This window comes from Eriocheir sinensis, chromosome 13 (genome assembly GCF_024679095.1).
Source record: "Eriocheir sinensis breed Jianghai 21 chromosome 13, ASM2467909v1, whole genome shotgun sequence".
In the NCBI taxonomy this organism is placed as follows: domain Eukaryota; kingdom Metazoa; phylum Arthropoda; class Malacostraca; order Decapoda; family Varunidae; genus Eriocheir; species Eriocheir sinensis.
The window spans coordinates 8,259,228-8,276,039 of record NC_066521.1 but is presented as its reverse complement, the minus strand read 5'-3'; the positions used below and the strand labels follow the sequence as shown (position 1 = coordinate 8,276,039).

Sequence of the window (16,812 nt, the reverse complement as noted above, 5' to 3'; positions counted from 1 at the left end):
ATCTCTCCAGCCCTGGAACCATATTTGTTGTCATTCTTTGTATTCTTTCTAGTTTTTTTGTGTTTCTTATGGGAGACCACACTGCCTCTGCATATTCCAATTTTGTCCTAATCATATTGGTTACTAACTTTTTCTTCATATCCTTATCCATGTAGTGGAATGCTAATCCTATATTTCTCACCATATTATACGTATCACTGAATATCCGATTTACATGACTTTCAGGCTGTTGATTATCTTGTATTGTCACTCCCAGATCTCTCTCTTCTTGAACTCTCTTTAGCCCGTGGGCTTCGGCTGTGGGAAAGCCGAGAGGTGGCCGAGAAACGGCAACATTACACTGCATTTTGAAACTAAAAAAAGAGCATGGAACATACATCAGAGTACTCCTCTCATGACCATAAAGCCGTTAAAATATTTACTTTTCCTCCATTGTTATGGGCAGTGTTTGTTACAAAACAAGCAGTCGTGACGTGCGGCATCTAGCCGAGAGTCGCTTGTTGTCTACTTTAGAGAGTTTAACAAGTGATTACTGTATGGGTAGCTAATTCAGTCTGCCATGACCTTACAACACAACCTATGACAAATAAGCCCACCTCAAGATCACTCACCCACCACAATGACCATGCATGGTGGGTTGCACTATGCCGCCACCACCAACAATTAGCTGGAATTAGGGGTTTTGAGTCGAGCCCCAAATGGGGTCCGCCGAAGCTGTCGGGTTAATATTTCTCCATTTCCTATTTTATATGTCCATTTTGGTCTCCCTTCACTCTTCCCCATTTCCATTACATGACATTTCTTCACATTGAATTTCATCTCCCATTCAATACTTCATTTCCAAATCTTGTTCAGGTCTTAGAGAATATCACAGTCTTTACTGTTTCTAGTATGTCTTAGCAATTTTGCATCATCTGCAAACAGGCTCGTTTAACTGTCTGCCAGAGGTGGCGCGGTACTGAAAAATCATCAGTGCGGTTGCGGTAACTTGAAATTTGATTCTATTGTAAAAACTTGCTGGAACTTTTTGTTTTGCTCAGTCATGTCTTAAGGATCTTCAATTATCACATTCCCGCCACTCAGTCTTTCCATTTTTACTTCTTGAATTTCTACGGCAATTTTTACTTATCTTTGAATTTCTACGGCAATTTTTACTTATCTTTGAATTTCTACGACAATTTTTACTTATCTTTGAATTTCTACGGCAATTTTTACTTATCTTTGAATTTCTACGGCAATTTTTACTTATCTTTGAATTTCTACGGCAATTTTTACTTATCTTTGAATTTCTACGGCAATTTTTACTTATCTTTGAATTTCTACGGCAATTTTTACTTATCTTTGAATTTCTACGGCAATTTTTACTTATCTTTGAACTGTCTCCTTAGCTGTAAAAAAATAAATAAAATAAAATAAGGGATTTGGACAGCATCGGGATGAGCTTGAGTAGAACAAAAGTTTGAAGGCTGGGTCAAGCCAGGCTGGGTCAGGTGTGGCATCTTTGGGTAGGTTAGGACGGGGAGTGGAGAGTGATGAAAAGAATTATGATGCTAGTAAATGATTAACAAATGAATACTGTCTTAAGTTTCCCACCAACTTTCCTTAGCCGGGCCTCAGACAGTGACTGCGGGGTGCAGCAGGAGGCGCTAACTCTCCCCTACCTGCTGTTTGTCGCGCTGAACATTGGCCCGGCGCTTGTGGCTGCCTTCCTCGGCTCTTATGTGGAGGTGAGTGTGTCCGGATATGCCTTGTTGGAGTAGACACAAGTTGAGTTAAGTCTTGTGTTGATCTTTTGAGTTTTATGTGAGGGTTTGTGTGTCTGTATTTCTGTTTTACACTAACTCATCCCTGTGCTGCCAAATCCTGTATGCAAGAGTTAACCAGCTTCTTCATTCTTTCCTGCCCTTATTAAACCAACCAATCCCACTGTCCCCTCCTCTTCCTAACCTAACTCAGCCCCCCACACCTAACCCAGCCTGGCCTGACCCATCCTGCAAACTGTTTTCTACTCTACCTCATCCCTATGCTGTCCAAATCCCTTATGCAAGAGTTGACCAGCTTCCTCACTCTCACCCCCTTCCTAACCTAACCCAGCCCCCCCCACACCTAAGCTAGCCTGGCCTGACCCATCCTACAAACTCTTTTTCTACTCTAGCTCATCTCAATGCTGTCCAAATCCCTTATGCAAGAGTTAACTGGCTTCTTCATTCTTTCACCCCCTTTCTAACCTAACCCAGCCTGGCCTGACCCATCCTACAAACTCTTTCTACTTTAGCTCTTCCCTATGCTGTCCAAGTCCCTTATGCAAGAGTAAGCAGCTTCTTCATTCCTTCATCCCTTGCAGCAGTACACAGGCTTTGAGTCAATGCTGTGTGATGCTGTTGCTCTCATGTGCCCAGCGATATCAAAAAGTAAGAAAACGTCACTAGCTCTGAAGCCACTATTTTGGGGACCATTCTGTGGCCCTCACTGACACTCCTTCCCTCCTCCCCTCCGCCTCACAGCCCGTGGCTGCCGGCAGTGGCATCCCGCAGGTCAAGTGTTACCTGAATGGCGCCAAGGTGTCCCGCGTGGTGAGGATCAAGACCCTGATGAGCAAGGCCATGGGGGTGACCTTCTCTGTGCTGGGAGGCCGGGCCGTGGGAAAGGTGGGTGACTGAGCCGCAGAGAGAGAGAGAGAGAGAGTGTGTGTGTGTGTGTGTGTGTGTGTGTGTGTAAGTGGATGAATGGAAAGTCTCAGTTGAGTGTTCCTGATAGCAGACTAGCTCCATGGGTTGAGGCCAAAGGTCAAGTGATCCTTTCAGGTACCTGCAAATCATACTTAATTTCTTCCTAAACAAGAGCAAAGTGTTAAACCTGGCCCACAGAATTTTGTTAATTATTATTATTATTATTATTATTATTATTATTATTATTATTATTATTATTATTATTATTATGAAAAAATGGGATTGCAGCACTTATGAGCCTCCATCGGCACACTTGTATTCATATTAGCTAATACAACACCCAAAAGGAACTCCTACAAACACTGATAAACATTTACTAGGTTTATGACAGACAAATATGAGAAGATTCTGTACTGTTTCTTAACATCCATTAGTTGTGAACAGCATGCAAATAATATTTTCCACCACGGACAAGTGTCCACTTTTCCAGTCAGTCCCTGTCTGTCACGCTGCCAAACACTGAGGACCACACGGAGGCTGAGAAGTCTGTGTCTGGCAGGCTTTCCAGGGTGTCAGGACAATCAGCAGGGTTGTTGTGGGGGCGTTGTGGAGACACATTGTCACTCCTATATTAAAACATTTTGTTAACCAAGTTCACATATTTGGCAAGGCTTTCCTAGGAGTTGTGAGCATTTCCAGGGGTGGTTTTATGAGCCCGGTGGTAGTTTGATCCTTCTTCTGTAGCATGAACCTTAAAAAACACTCATTAGAACCTGATTGACCCCCTCTTTGACCTTCAGAAATAGCTGATGTGAGAAGCCAAAGTGTCTTATAATACCGAGCACAATGAGATGGCTTGGTGCTCACAGGAGGTGGATCTACGGCATCATGCCTTGGATACATTGCTTGTGGAGCACTGGGCTAAGATTCCCCTGACGTGCCCTGCTGCTGGGATGTTAAGAATTAGACGAGGCTTGACACACCCATTGTTGGCTGTGGTGTAGTACTTGCTGCTCTTTAGGTTCAGGTACAGGACGAATTGAAGGTCTGCTAGAGCACATGCCCCAAACTGTACCTTAGCACCTCACCCAGCGGACAAAGGAGTTACTGGTACAAGGCTGAAGCAGGAATACCTGCCTCTGAACACAGTCTTTAGTGGTGTCTTCCATGCCATATTGCCTCCCCCAACTTCTGAGTCAGAGAAGCGCAGGAGCCCTAGGCTTGGAGTTTTTTATCATTTCCTCAGCCTGCGGGTGTCCCACAAAGCCCAAAGCTCTAAGGCTGTGCTCCTTGGTGACCTTCAAAGAACCACTCCCAAAAAGTTAAGTTCTGTCCTGACAGAGGCTCCTTGCAGAACCATGACCATGACATGTTAGTGAAATCTTGTACTTGAGGACTCCTGAATGCCTTTCCAGCTAAGAACTTTAGGTTGTCTTCTGTCAATCCTCTTCCTGTGGCAGATTGGAATTTGGCATCAAACACGTCCAAAACCTGTGGCCATGGAACCTTCTGAGGCAGTGTGTGCGCCCTTGCTTGGCAAATGCATCATCCCAGCAGACTGTGGGCCAAGCATGAGGCTCCTGGCTGCCATGAACACTGCAGGCAGTGACACACTTGGAACACCACCTCACCAACACTGAACTGTGCCTGGAAGAGTAGGGAAAACTTGTCATCCAGAACTGAGTTCGCGCCCTTCTTCTCAGCTCTCTTTATTTTCATGTCTCGGAAACTAAGGGAGAGCTGCCTTGAGCCCTGGTGATGCTCCATGCTGCCAGTATTGTTGAGAATTTCCCCTGACATTTCAGCTTTGCTCATTGTTGAGGAGAGCATTGGCCGGGGCCTCACTCATGATGGGCAGCCTCACCTGAGGTGGGTCGTGGTCACCTGCCACCCACCACTAGACGCACACTTGATGAGAATCTGGTGTTTGGCTTCATGATGTGATGTTTGTTCAGTACTGGAGAGCAAAGGACTCACTCCTGTTCTTGACACAATGGCCTGAGCTAATCTGATGTTTCTTGGTGCGGCGAGGCAGGATGTGTGTGTGTGTGTGTGTGTGTGTGTGTGTGTGTGTGTGTGTGTGTGTGTGTGTGTGTGTGTGTGTGTATTTACCTAGTTTTGTGTGTGAGAGAGAGAGAGAGAGAGAGAGATTTTTTTTTTTGTGAGATGTTGCTATTAAAGCAGCGTAGTGTCCACAGGTATTAAACTTGCCCCTTCCTGGCCATTTATTTATCAGTGGTATTTGCTGGAAATCACTTCCATTCTTTTTTCCATAGGTCAGGTCGTGGGCAAGGTCTGTGGCCGTGAGCTGACCACCAAGATGCTGCTGCCCACGGTGCCGGCCATGGCCAAGGGCAGGGTGGCCAGGACTACAGATGATGGGCCACTCCTAGACAAAGAGTAAGAGGGAGCATGAAGGGCTGCAAGGGTTTGTTCAGGATGGAAGGCGAGGGAGAGAGAGAGTGAAGGGAAGGGAAGGACAGCTTAGGGAAGACTAACACAGGAAGATCAAAGAGAAGGATATCATATGTGTGTGTGTGTGTGTGTGTGTGTGTGTGTGTGTGTGTGTGTGTGTGTGTATTTACCTAGTTGTAGTTTTACAGGCCTGGGCTTTACGCTGGTGTGGTCCCGTCTCCGTATCTACATTTATCCAACTTTTCCTTAGCACACTCCTTGCCAATACTACATCCTCACTTTGTCTGTTCCAAAGCTCTATATTTCTTTGCAGGAAGCTATATTTCTTTGTGTCTCTCAAGCATCTTCTTTTCCTCAATTTTTTACTGTCCTCTTGTGTTCCTGGCGGTAATTTCCTCTTTTAGTAGTAACTCCTCGTTGTCTACTTCTTACATTTTGTTCAATAATTTGTAGGTTTGTATTAGGTCTCCCCTTTCTCTTCTTTGTTCTAGTGTTGGTAGGTCCATTTCCTTTAGTCTTTCCTCATGTGTCAATCCCTCCAGCTCTGGAACCATTTTTGTATTCTTTCTAGTTTCTTCATGTGTTTCTTCTTATGGGGAGACCACACTGCCTCTGCAATTCCAACTTTGGTCTGGTCATGGTGGTAATTAACCTTCTCATCATATCCATGTAGTGGAATGCTGTTCCTATATTTCTCACCGTGTTATACGTATCACCGAATATCTGATTAACATGACTCTCTGGCTGTTTGTTATCTTGCATTATTACTCCCAGATTTCTCTCTTCGTGTACTTTCTTTAATGTTTCACCATCTTCCATTTTATGTGTCCATTTTGGTCTTCCTTCTCTTTTTCCCATTTCCATAACATGACATTTTTTTCACATTGAATTTCATCTCCCATTCCATACTCCACTTCCAAATCTTGTTTAGGTCTTCTTGCAGAATTACAGTCTTTATTGTTTCTTACATGTGTGTGGGTGTGGGTGTGTGTGTGTGTGTGTGTGTGTGTGTGTGTGTGTGTGTGTGTAATTCACCTCTTGGTCTGCTGCGGGTCTCTCGAGACAGCCAGCCGTTCCCCTACGGAGGAACACAGAGCTCATAGTACTGATCTTTGGGTAGGACTGAGACCACTCACACACAACACACCGCGACAACGAGGTCACAACTCCTTGCCTGACGTCGCGTACCTACTCACTGCTAGGTGAACAGGGGCTACACGTGAAAGAAGATAAACCCAACTTATCTTCACCCGGCCGGGGAATTGAGCCGCGGTCCTTCTGGTTGTGAGCCAGACGCTCTACCCCTGAGCTACCGGGCCGTGTGGGTGTGGGTGTGTGTGTGTGTGTGTGTGTGTGTGTGTGTGTGTGTGTGTGTGTGTGTGTGTGTGTGTGTATTTACCTAGTTGTGACAGGAAAAGAGCTACCCTCGCGCTGTCCCGTCTCCATATCCTCTTATCCAACTTTTTCTTAAAATCATGAATGCTTCTTGCACAAACCACCTCCTCCTCCAGTCCATTCCACAGCTCAATGCTTCTGTTTGGGAAGCTAAACTTTTTCACATCTCGCCTACACGTGGTCGCCCTCAACTCTCCATGTTCTCTCGTTTCTCTCTCGCTCCACACACACAGGTCCTCTCTGTCCAGATTCTCCACCCCACTCGCCACCCTGTACACCGCTATCAGGTCTCCTCTCTCTCTCTTCTTCTCTCCAGGGTTGTGAGCCCCATGCTATTGAGTCTCTCCTCGTAAGTCTGATCCCTAAGTTCCGGTACCATCTTAGTTGCCACTCTCTGCACTCTTTCCAGCTTTCTTATGTTCTTCTTTTCATGAGGAGACCAGACCACTGCTGCATACTCCAACCTTGGCCTTATCATTGTAACTATTATTTTCTTCATCATCTCCTCGTCCAAAATACACAAATGCTGTCCTTATGTTATCCTGTTGATGTGTTTGTCCGGTGACATGTTCTCTGAGACAGTCACTCCCAAATCTTTTTCTTCCATTCCTCTGCATATTATCTCACCTCCCATCTTATAATTGTATTCACATCTTCTACCACTCCTACCAAACTCTATTTTTTTTTACATTTCCCAAGGTTGTTCTATCTGCCATGTACCACTCCATTCCCATATTTTGTCCAGGTCCCTCTGCAATGCCTCACAGTCCTTCACATCATTGACTCGTCTCAACAGCTTTGCATCATCTGCAAACAAACTCACATAGCTGGTCACTCCCTCCACCATATCATTTATATAAACAGCAAACATTATTGGCGCCAGCACTGAACCTTGTGGGACCCCACTCCTCACTGGGCACCAGTTGGAAACCTTGTCCTTGATTATTGTCCTCATTTCCCTGTTAGTTAGAAATGTGTGTGTGTGTGTGTGTGTGTGTGTGTGTGTGTGTGTGTGTGTGTGTGTAATTCACCATGATGTCATCACACAATAGACTCAGGATTGTCCGTCACTACCTTCCCCGAGAAGGCATGAAGCTCATAAGTGACAGATCTCTGCATAGAGTTTAGAGCCCCCCCTGGGGAGGAAGGGCACAGCCCCCGTTGATACGTGATACCCATTCAGTGGTGGGTGTAGAGGAGACTCAGGTTAGGGGAGGCTGCCCATGGTGCCCACTCTGGCCAGGACTCGGCCCTGAGAGAGCCCTGAGCTGGTCAGCCAGTCTGTGGGCAGTGCTGAGCCTTACTCCCCCAGCCTCGTGGCTCAAGAGGCAGGAAATGGAGAATTCTGGACTAGTTTCATATACATTAAAAAGTGGTTATGCTTCTAAGTATCTCTGTAGTATCTTGTACAGGGAAGGTGTCCTTAGTTTTCAAGGCATTACAATAAAACTCAACATCAGCTGTTTGCCTTAGTAACAACAAGGAAGAATGGTTTTGCTGTATGTGATGAACCTGTAAATATTCCCACAAGCAGTGTATGGCATGACAAATAGCATTGACCAATTCCCTGCCCGGCTGACAAGACTCATGCTTGGTTTCTCCTCACAGGCGGCGGGGAAGAGGATGGTTAAGACACCTTGTGCATGTTAATACTCTCTCATACTTGTGCCAAGGCCTAACACTGTGTGGCCAACACTCTCAGCAGGGGCTTTGTCTTGTGATGTATGTTGTTCATTTTGTATTTTATTCTTTGTAGCTGTGTGAACTGCCTTAAAGTGAGTATTTATGCTCACTTTCATGACAAGAAAATGTTTTATGTTGCTGGCTGCCACAGGCTCTATACAATCATGAGTTGTTCATCAATCCACAGGAATATTTTATTGGCTTTACATTTTTTACATTATAGTTTGCTGGAATGTTCTCTTCCCTGCCTGGTGCTCAGCCTTCATCATTTCAGAGGCTGACTGATTGAGGGAAGGAAGTGGGTACTGAATTCAGTACTGTTTGCTGTTGACACGGTGCTCATTGCAGAAAATGAAAGTGACCTACAAAACTTGGTCACTGTTTTTGACAGTGTCTGTAACAAGAGCAAGAGAAAGCTGAAAGTAAATGTCAACAAAAGTAAAGTGATGGTTTCTGAAAAGTGAGGTTGTAGATTTTGTATGCCCATATAGAGTGGAATTGAATGTGAAAAAGAATGCAAAATAATTTTGAATTTTGAAGAACACAAAGACACAAAGGAAGAACAAACAACAGCAGACCTGCTGGTCCTTACGAGGCTGTTTGTGACAAGCTACACTAACTATCTAATCAAAGGTGGAAGATGAAGGACAGCAAAGGCGAAGGCTCTTCGCCACCCCCATCCCTCCAGCCAAAGCTGGCAGGAATGAAAAGAACCATGCAGCATGGAAAACTGCATGGAAATTATGTAGGAAAGAGGAAAGAACTACCATTACTGCTACCACTAACCGGGCGATAAAAGCGGACAAGGACACCAGTATTCGAAATAACTTAACATTATTACGACAATGAGTAATATCTTAGTTGCTGGTTGGATTCAAAACACTTGTCTAATCTATTATTGAAGGCCATAACTGTTGTACTATCAACGACATCACAGGGTAGAGAGTTCCAACCTTAACAACTCGATTGAAGAAGAAGTGTTTAGCTTCGTGTGACGAGAATCTTTTACCACTTATCTTCAAATTGTGATTTCTTCTTGTTCTATTTTGATCGATCAACTGTAAAGTAATCTTCCGCATTAAATGGTGAAGGTCAATGAGTTTAAGTACCTTGGATCAGTTATGTGTAAGCATGGTGGTATGGAGGGAGAGATAAGAGAAAGGGCATTGCAAGGAAGAAGGGTGGTAGGGTCTTTGGGACGAATCATGAATGGCAGAAGTGTGAGCATGGAGGTAAAGAGGGATTTGAGAGATACAATAATAGTACCAACCCTCACATATGAAACGTGGGCCTGGAATGAAAGTCAGAGGTCTAGAGTGCAGGCAGTGGAAATGACTTATTTGAGGAGTGCTTGTGGTATGAGTAGATTGGATGGAATGAGTAATGAAAGTGTTTACGAGCGTTTTGGAATGTGTCACAGGGGTGAAGGGAAGAAGTGTGGAGTGGTGGAAGAAGTGAAGCGACAGACCTTAAAGTGGTTTGGCCACATGGAGCGAATGGAGGAGAGTAAGATGACCAGAAGGGTGTATGTGAGTGAGATAGAGGGAGGGAATGCTGGAGGACGACCTCCTGTGAAATGGAGGGATAGGGTGCAAGAGTACGTTAGGAAGAGGGGGGGAATATCTTTGAGAAACTTTGAGCAGGCAAGGAGGGAGTGTCCGGATAGAGAAAGGTGGAAGCTCTTCTGCCGTCGCCATCCCCTGCTGGGAGCTCCTAGGAGCAGGCGTCGATGAAATGATGATGATGACTGAGAGGGGTATTTTGATGTGTCTTGAGAGCTTGGATAACAGTGACTGAGGGAGAGATTTCAGAATCAAATAAATATATACCCATTACTTTTTTTTTTAGTGTGTGTGTGTGTGTGTGTGTGTGTGTGTGTGTGTGTGTGTGTGTGTGTGTTGCAGTTATTGCTGTATATAAGGTAAGTGTTGCAGCAGGCTTATTGTAATGGACTGTTTTTGTTGGTATTTATTTTTTCCCTTGAGCTGCTTCCTCTACGTACTGTAAAAAAAGAAAAATTGTGACAAACAGCAATTAGATACAAAACTCACTTGCTTACCGTACCTTTCTGCCTTTCCTCAGGGACCTGGACACACTGTTCTGCGGCACCAGCAGCAGCAGCCTGCACATTCATGGCCTGCAGGAGGAGGATGAGGGGACGTACAGGTGCCGGGCGGAGAACAGGGACCTGGACACACTGTTCTGCGGCACCAGCAGCAGCAGCCTGCACATCCATGGACTGCATGAGTAGGACTAGGGGACGTACAGGTGCCGGGCGGAGAACAGGAGGGAGGACTCGACGCAGTGGCCCACATACAGGTCCAAGGTGAGACAAAACTATGACATATATATTTTTTTACAGCAATGAAAGCGTTCAAAGGCAAAAAAACAATGAAAACAATAAAGCACTGCTCCTATAAAGAAAAACATGAGAGGTTAATATTGGGTGTAGAGGTCATAGGCAGGAGGAAATACAGACACATGATGGCTGTTCCAGAGTTTACCAGTGAAAGGGATGAAAGAATGAAGATGCTGGTTAACTCTTGTGCTTTGTGTGAATAAAGTTTGGCATGGTAAAAATCTTAGTGATTGTGAATTATATGTTTGTCATAGGAGATGAAGTCGTGAAATGGATGGTCAAGATATGTGAGGTAGCATGGGAGGGTGCCAGCAGACTGGACGAAAGCCATCGTTGTCCCAGTTTACAAGGGGAAGGGCAGGAGAGGGGAATGTGGGAGCTATAGAGGTATAGGTCTCCTGAGTATACCCGGAAAGGTATATGGAAAAATCATAATAGAGAGGGTGCAAAGACTTACAGAAGAGAAAATCAGTGAAGAACAAGGAGGCTTCAGGAAGGGAAGGGGATGTGTGGATCAAATATTTGCCTTCAGGATGGAAGTAGAAAAAATAATAGTAAAAGGAAAGAAACTATACGCTGCCTTCATGAATATGGAAAAAGCTAGAGCTAATACAGTCTCTCTATATGATGATGCATCTGCATGTGTCAAAATTACTGGAGAAACAAGTGAACATTTTGAGATAAAAGTGGGCCTAAGACAAGGGTGCGTCATGTCACCATGGTTATTCAATATTTATATGGATGGTGTCATTAGAGAAATGAAGGGCAAAGTTGGAGAAGATGGAGTAAGACTGTTCGATGAGGGAAGGAAGTGGGTACTGAATTCGATACTGTTTGCTGATGACACGGTGCTCATTGCAGAAAATGAAAGTGACCTACAAAATTTGGTCAGTGTTTTTGATAGTGTCTGTAACAGGAGAAAGCTGAAAGTAAATGTCAACAGAAGTGAAGTGATGGTTTGTGAGCGAAATAGAAGTGAGGTTGTAGATTTTGTATGCCCATATAGAGTGAGAATTTAATGTGAAAAAGAATGCAAAATAATTTTGAATGGTGAAGAAATGGAGGAGGTCAATGAGTTTAAGTATCTTGGATCAGTTATGTGTAAGCATGGTGGTATGGAGGGAGAGATAAGAGAAAGGGCATTGCAAGGAAGAAGGGTTTTAGGGTCTTTGGGACGAATCATGAATGGCAGAAGTGTGAGCATGGAGGTAAAGAGGGATTTGAGAAATACAATAATAGTACCAACCCTCACATATGCAAGTGAAACGTGGGCCTGGAATGAAAGTCAGAGGTCTAGAGTGCAGGCAGTGGAAATGAGTTATTTGAGGAGTGCTTGTGGTGTGAGTAGAATGGATGGAATGAGTAATGAAAGTGTGTACGAACGTTTTGGAATGTGTCACAGGGGTGAAGGGAAGAAGTGTGGAGTGGTGGAAGAAGTGAAGCGACAGACTTTAAAGTGGTTTGGCCACATGGAGCGAATGGAGGAGAGTAAGATGACCAGAAGGGTGTATGTGAGTAAGATAGAGGGAGGGAATTCTAGAGGACGACCTCCAGTGAAATAGAGGGATAGGGTGCAAGAGTACGTTGGGGAGAGGGGGGAAAGATCTTTGAGAAACTTTGAGCAGGCAAGGAGGGAGTGTCTGGATAGAGAAAGATGGAAGCTCTTCTGCCATGGCCATCCCCTGCTGGGAGCTCCTAGGAGCAGGCATCCAGGAAATGATGATCATATGTTTGTCTCCGTTACTAGTATTGAAAATGGTATAAGAAAGACTATTCATATCTTTGTGGTTTGAGTATATAAAGTTTGGCATTGTGAAAGGTTAGCATTTGCCAGTTATCGTTAAGTTAGGTTAGGTTAGATGTTTGTCTCAGTACTAAAGTATTTTCAGTGATATAACAAAGACTGCATATTTTTTTGTGATTTGTGTGGATAAATTTTGCCATTGTAAAAATCTTAAGTGTTTGTCAATCATTAAGTTCCTCTCAGTTACTAGAGTGGTAAAAATGTTGAAAATGGAATAACAAAGACTAGCAATATTTTTGCGGTTTGAGTATAAAGTTTGGCATAGTAAAAATCTTAGTGTTCTTCAGTCATCATGTTTCTCTCAGTTACTAAAGCTTGAAAATTGTGTGACAGTTGCTCCGAGGTTTCTGAGGCAGCCGGCCAACGCTCTCGCCTATGAGAAGGAGAACGTGGAGCTGGAGTGCAGCGTGTACGGCCAGCCAGAGCCCTCGCTCCACTGGCTCAAGAACGGCGAGCTGCTGGTGGAGACGGAATACCTTCAGGTGAGCCGGACTTCTGTGGAAATTTATCGCTGTTACAGGTTTAAAAGGACAGAGATATGTAGATTCATAAGATAGATAGATTGGTGGATACATACATACATACATACATACATAAGGGGAAAGGAATGTAAGGCCCTAAATCAGTGGTTCTTAACCTGGGGGGTGCACCCCTCTGAGGGGGAGCACAGTAATTTCCAGGGGGGGTGCGAGCCCTAGGGGAAAACTAGGAATTTCTCTAATTATATTTGCTATTCTCTTACCAAGAGCGTGGGCTAATATTGAGAAGTTTATGAACAAATGCAAAAGTATCGCCATTACTTCAGTTTCCTATAGTCTACTTAGGGCTTGCCAGTTTCTTTAACATCTGTAAGGAAATTTTATTGCTAGATGCAAGGGGGCGTGGAGGGAAGGACTACTTCCTGGAAGGGGCGGGGAAGTAAAAAGGTTAAGAACCACTGCTCTAAATGGATGCATAAGGTATGTAAAGAGATACATTAGAATCCATAAGGTTCCATGCATAAGGTTCTAAAGAGATAAGTAAAGGAAAAGGGATACAAGGTTCTAAGTAGATACATAAGGGATTTCAGTAGATAAGGGATATAAGGCTCTATGCAGGGAGATAAATATAAGGCTGTCAATAGCTACACAAAACACAGCTGTGTTGTGTTAGGTGTGTGTAATGCCAAGCCTCCCTGTAGAGTGTGAGCGGCAACAACCTGTAGATCCTTGGCCTGGTGCGCCAGGAGTACACCGGGATGTACCAGTGTGTGGCGCACAGCTCGCCGGGGACGCCCAGCTGTGTGTACTTTATTCAATTAAGCAGATGTTCAGTGCGGGGCAGACACTGTTCACACTGTAGCCCTTTGTTTGCATTCATGAGTACTGATGTAGTGTTGTCTGCATTGGACACAGGCAGTGACTAGTCCAGATAATTCCAGGTTGCTAATAAGCCCAGACGCAAACATTTACAAGGTTACTGAATGTATTCCAATGTTTCTGAGGGCAGCTGCAGCCGCTGGTACAGACGCTGCAGTTTTAAAAAGTGTACATTACCCAAGTTATTGATGTTGATGCATGTGATTTTCTTAGCATGGCTGTAAGCATAACCCTTTGTTGTGTTTATTATTCCTTGAAGAATGAATAAAATGCATAGATTACACTGTGGGCAAAGCACACGTCTCCAGTAATGTGTTCATATTTGATTGTCCTGAAGTTTGGAGATATCAAAGCCGGTGCTGAGAGTTAGTGACTCACTAAAATGTGATTTACCCGAGAATGACTATTTTGTTGTGGTATTTTGATAATAAGTTGTCTGGGCTCACCTCCAGGAAGGAGCAGCATGCCCCCACCCACGCACAAGGCAGGTCACAGACACAGTAAGTGGGGCAGCTCAGGCACACCACTACTACTACTACTCCTTGTTTTCAATACTTAGAATGTCTGCTCATTGTTGACACAGCTTGTTTACATCATTTGCCTTCTCTTGGTGTGGGCCTTGACAGTCACTGTGCCTACTAGTCTTTATGCTGTTCACAATAATTATTCCTGGGATACTCAGTCCTCTACAAGCAGGAAGGATCACTCATGTCAGAACCAAAGGACACAACCTGGGAATATTTATTGCATAAAAAATTCAACACAATACTACTACTGTTAAGATGTATTTAGCAAATACAGAGTTATCCAACTGCCATTCCAGTGATTATAAAGAAATGATAACATTTTAGCGAGTACATATACAACATTTCATCAAAATAAGTAATTCACACATCACTTTCCTCCCTTCACTGCAGAGAACGCGTCCAGAACGTGAGTGCAGCTCCTCCAGCGAGGGACGGGATGAATACAAGACCCAGATCAGCGACCTAAGTCCCGGGAGTAACTACATGGTGCGGGTGGCGGCCCACACCTCCGGCAGCCTGGTGGGCGCCTCCATACACGAGGTGCGGGTGTTCACCAAGCCGGACCTGGACCTGCCCTCCGCCTCAGAGTCTGAAAGTTGTCTCCACCTCACCCACCAGTCTGGAGGCCACTTGGTCGCCGCCCGTACTGGCCAAAACGCCCATCACGGGATACACCATGTTCTATACGCAGGTGTGGACGGCCTTATAGAACTGTGTGCTAAATGTGGAGTCTCTGTTGCCTAACAAAAGTCTCCCCATATCCTTGTGTGTCATTAGTGACCTTCCTTTGAGTAGAGGGTGACCATAGCCATGTGTTTGTACAAGTCCTAGTGTGTATCTTAACCATTGTCTCCCTTGTAGTTTTCTCCTCAGGTTGGGTCAGCAGAAGAACACGTAGTAAAGGTCACTGGTACGTCACATGACCTCCAAGGCCTGGACCAGTTCACTGAGCACAGCGTGTGGCTCACCGCCGTCAACAGTAATGGTGGGGGAGATGCCACCCCGGAGGTCACTGCCAGAACCTTCTCAGACGTGCCCTCAAAGGAGCCTCAGAATGTGAGCGTTGAGGCTGCCAGCTCAAGGGCGAGTTGTGGAAGGCTTCCAAGGCAAAGATACATTGTGAAACTCGTTTTTAAATAGCTTTCTGCTCTGTTCGTTTCCTTCACATCATCTCTACAAGTTGCACATTCATTGTTTCAGTATTTTTAACCCTTGCACATTCATTATATTTGACCCGTCTGCTGCGATTGGCATGGATTTGGCCTTCACTGGTAGCCTGAAAACATTTACTCCCATGTCTTTCCCTGGCTCTGTGGTGGATAGTGGAGTGTATCCAGTGTGGCATTGGTGCGCAGGATATCCCCTCCCAAGCTGCAGGACTTTACATTTTTCTCCACTGAATTGTAGCAGCCGGTTTGTGTTCCATTCCTGTAGCTTGGTGAGGTCTTCTGGTAGGAAATCCACAGTCAGGGGGTTAAGTTGAAGCATTCATGGCCTCACACAATGTTCAAACTTTTTAAGATTGTATTTTGATAATTTATCGTATAACTTTTTTCCCTCACACGGCCTTTCCCTTCAGAGCCTCATCATCTGCTGGGAGCCTCCGCTGGCCGAGCACCAGAATGGGATCATCACCAGCTGCAAGATCCGCTACAAAGAGCGCGGCGAGTCAGGTTCCTCCAAGACCAAAGCCACAGACGGAAACAGACGACTCTTTGCCCTCAAGAAAAGCACCACATACTCCATAAAGGTTTAACCCATCTGCTGCGATTGGCACAGATTTCACATTCACTCCACTCCACACACCAGTGATATTGATATTGAGGACCAGCTACATCTCACACAAGTAGTAAATTTCCCCACACACGGCACAAACACACTGGATTTAATCCTCACTGACCTCACTTCCCACTACCTTCCCCCTAAGCCCCTCCCTCCCATGGGACGCAGCACACACCTGTCAGTTCTTTGGACACCTGCACCTACCACATCCAACAAAACCCCGCCAGCCACCAAGACCTACCGGCCTGTTACGGACTCAGCCATCCGCGCGTTCGGCCAATGGATAACACGCCACCGCTGGGTTGAAGTCCTTACAGTGGATGACGTACACCAAAAATGGAGCAACTACACCAGCACAATTACCGCAGCTTACCACCACTTCTTCCCGCTAAAATCAAGACGAGTGCACCCTTCAGACACCCCGTGGATTACACCCAGAATAAAACGTCTCATTGAACAGAGAAATGACGCCTTCCACACCAACCCTACACTCTACAAGCCCCTCCGCAACAAAGTTATCCGGGAAATCAAACGAGCCAAGGCCACATACTACCCCCAACAGATCCACAGCCTTAAGCAAGCTAACATTGGGAAATGGTTTTCAAAAATTAAGGCCTTGTGTGGCCTCAACAACAGCGCCCCTCCATCCCGGCGTATCTCACCTCCTGCCACCTGAAGCAGCTGAGGCCATCAATCTCCACTTCTCGGCCATCTGTCAGTCCCTCCCCAGCCTGGACCTGACCTCACTCCCAGCTTACCTGCCCGCCCCATCACCACTCCCCACGGTTGAGGCCTATGAGGTCGCCAGGTCACTAAGACA

General features: G+C 45.2%; 2 protein-coding genes and 1 pseudogene across 3 annotated transcripts; 2 read left to right on the top strand and 1 right to left on the bottom strand.

Annotated features, from left to right (window-relative positions):
* The first annotated feature begins 899 nt into the window (after nt 1-899).
* Nucleotides 900-10,350, top strand: LOC126997940 (H(+)/Cl(-) exchange transporter 7-like). Of its 2 annotated transcripts, none has more exons than XM_050859193.1 (4): nt 900-1,727; nt 2,505-2,648; nt 4,946-5,069; nt 10,245-10,350. In XM_050859193.1, exons 1-3 carry the CDS (start codon nt 1,569-1,571, stop codon nt 4,979-4,981), a joined length of 339 nt encoding a protein of 112 aa, XP_050715150.1. In that variant the 5' UTR covers nt 900-1,568; the 3' UTR covers nt 4,982-5,069; nt 10,245-10,350. The 2 variants fall into 2 exon arrangements, with proteins under 2 accessions (XP_050715150.1, XP_050715149.1); XM_050859192.1 differs by lacking the exon at nt 10,245-10,350 and adding an exon at nt 8,088-8,825.
* On the bottom strand, nt 3,096-4,633 carry LOC126997939 (signal transducer and activator of transcription 5A-like; annotated as a pseudogene).
* LOC126997805 (neogenin-like) lies at nt 4,990-15,972 on the top strand. The gene is made up of 4 exons (XM_050859018.1): nt 4,990-5,069; nt 12,549-12,807; nt 14,601-14,901; nt 15,072-15,972. The coding sequence occupies exons 1-4, from the start codon at nt 4,990-4,992 to the stop codon at nt 15,131-15,133; spliced, it is 702 nt and encodes a 233-aa protein (XP_050714975.1). The 3' UTR covers nt 15,134-15,972.
* Nucleotides 15,973-16,812: the final 840 nt, after the last annotated feature.

Excerpts from the sequence above, each read along its gene's own strand:
- LOC126997940 (XM_050859193.1), top strand. The coding sequence starts at position 1,569 with ATGAATACTGTCTTAAGTTTCCCACCAACTTTCCTTAGCCGGGCCTCA. Across the intron at positions 1,728-2,504 it reads TCCTCGGCTCTTATGTGGAG|CCCGTGGCTGCCGGCAGTGG; the intron begins GTGAGTGTGTCC and ends TCCGCCTCACAG. Across the intron at positions 2,649-4,945 it reads GAGGCCGGGCCGTGGGAAAG|GTCAGGTCGTGGGCAAGGTC; the intron begins GTGGGTGACTGA and ends TTTTTTCCATAG.
- LOC126997805 (XM_050859018.1), top strand. The coding sequence starts at position 4,990 with ATGCTGCTGCCCACGGTGCCGGCCATGGCCAAGGGCAGGGTGGCCAGG. Across the intron at positions 5,070-12,548 it reads GGGCCACTCCTAGACAAAGA|ACTAGCAATATTTTTGCGGT; the intron begins GTAAGAGGGAGC and ends GGAATAACAAAG. Across the intron at positions 14,902-15,071 it reads ACACCATGTTCTATACGCAG|TTTTCTCCTCAGGTTGGGTC; the intron begins GTGTGGACGGCC and ends TCTCCCTTGTAG.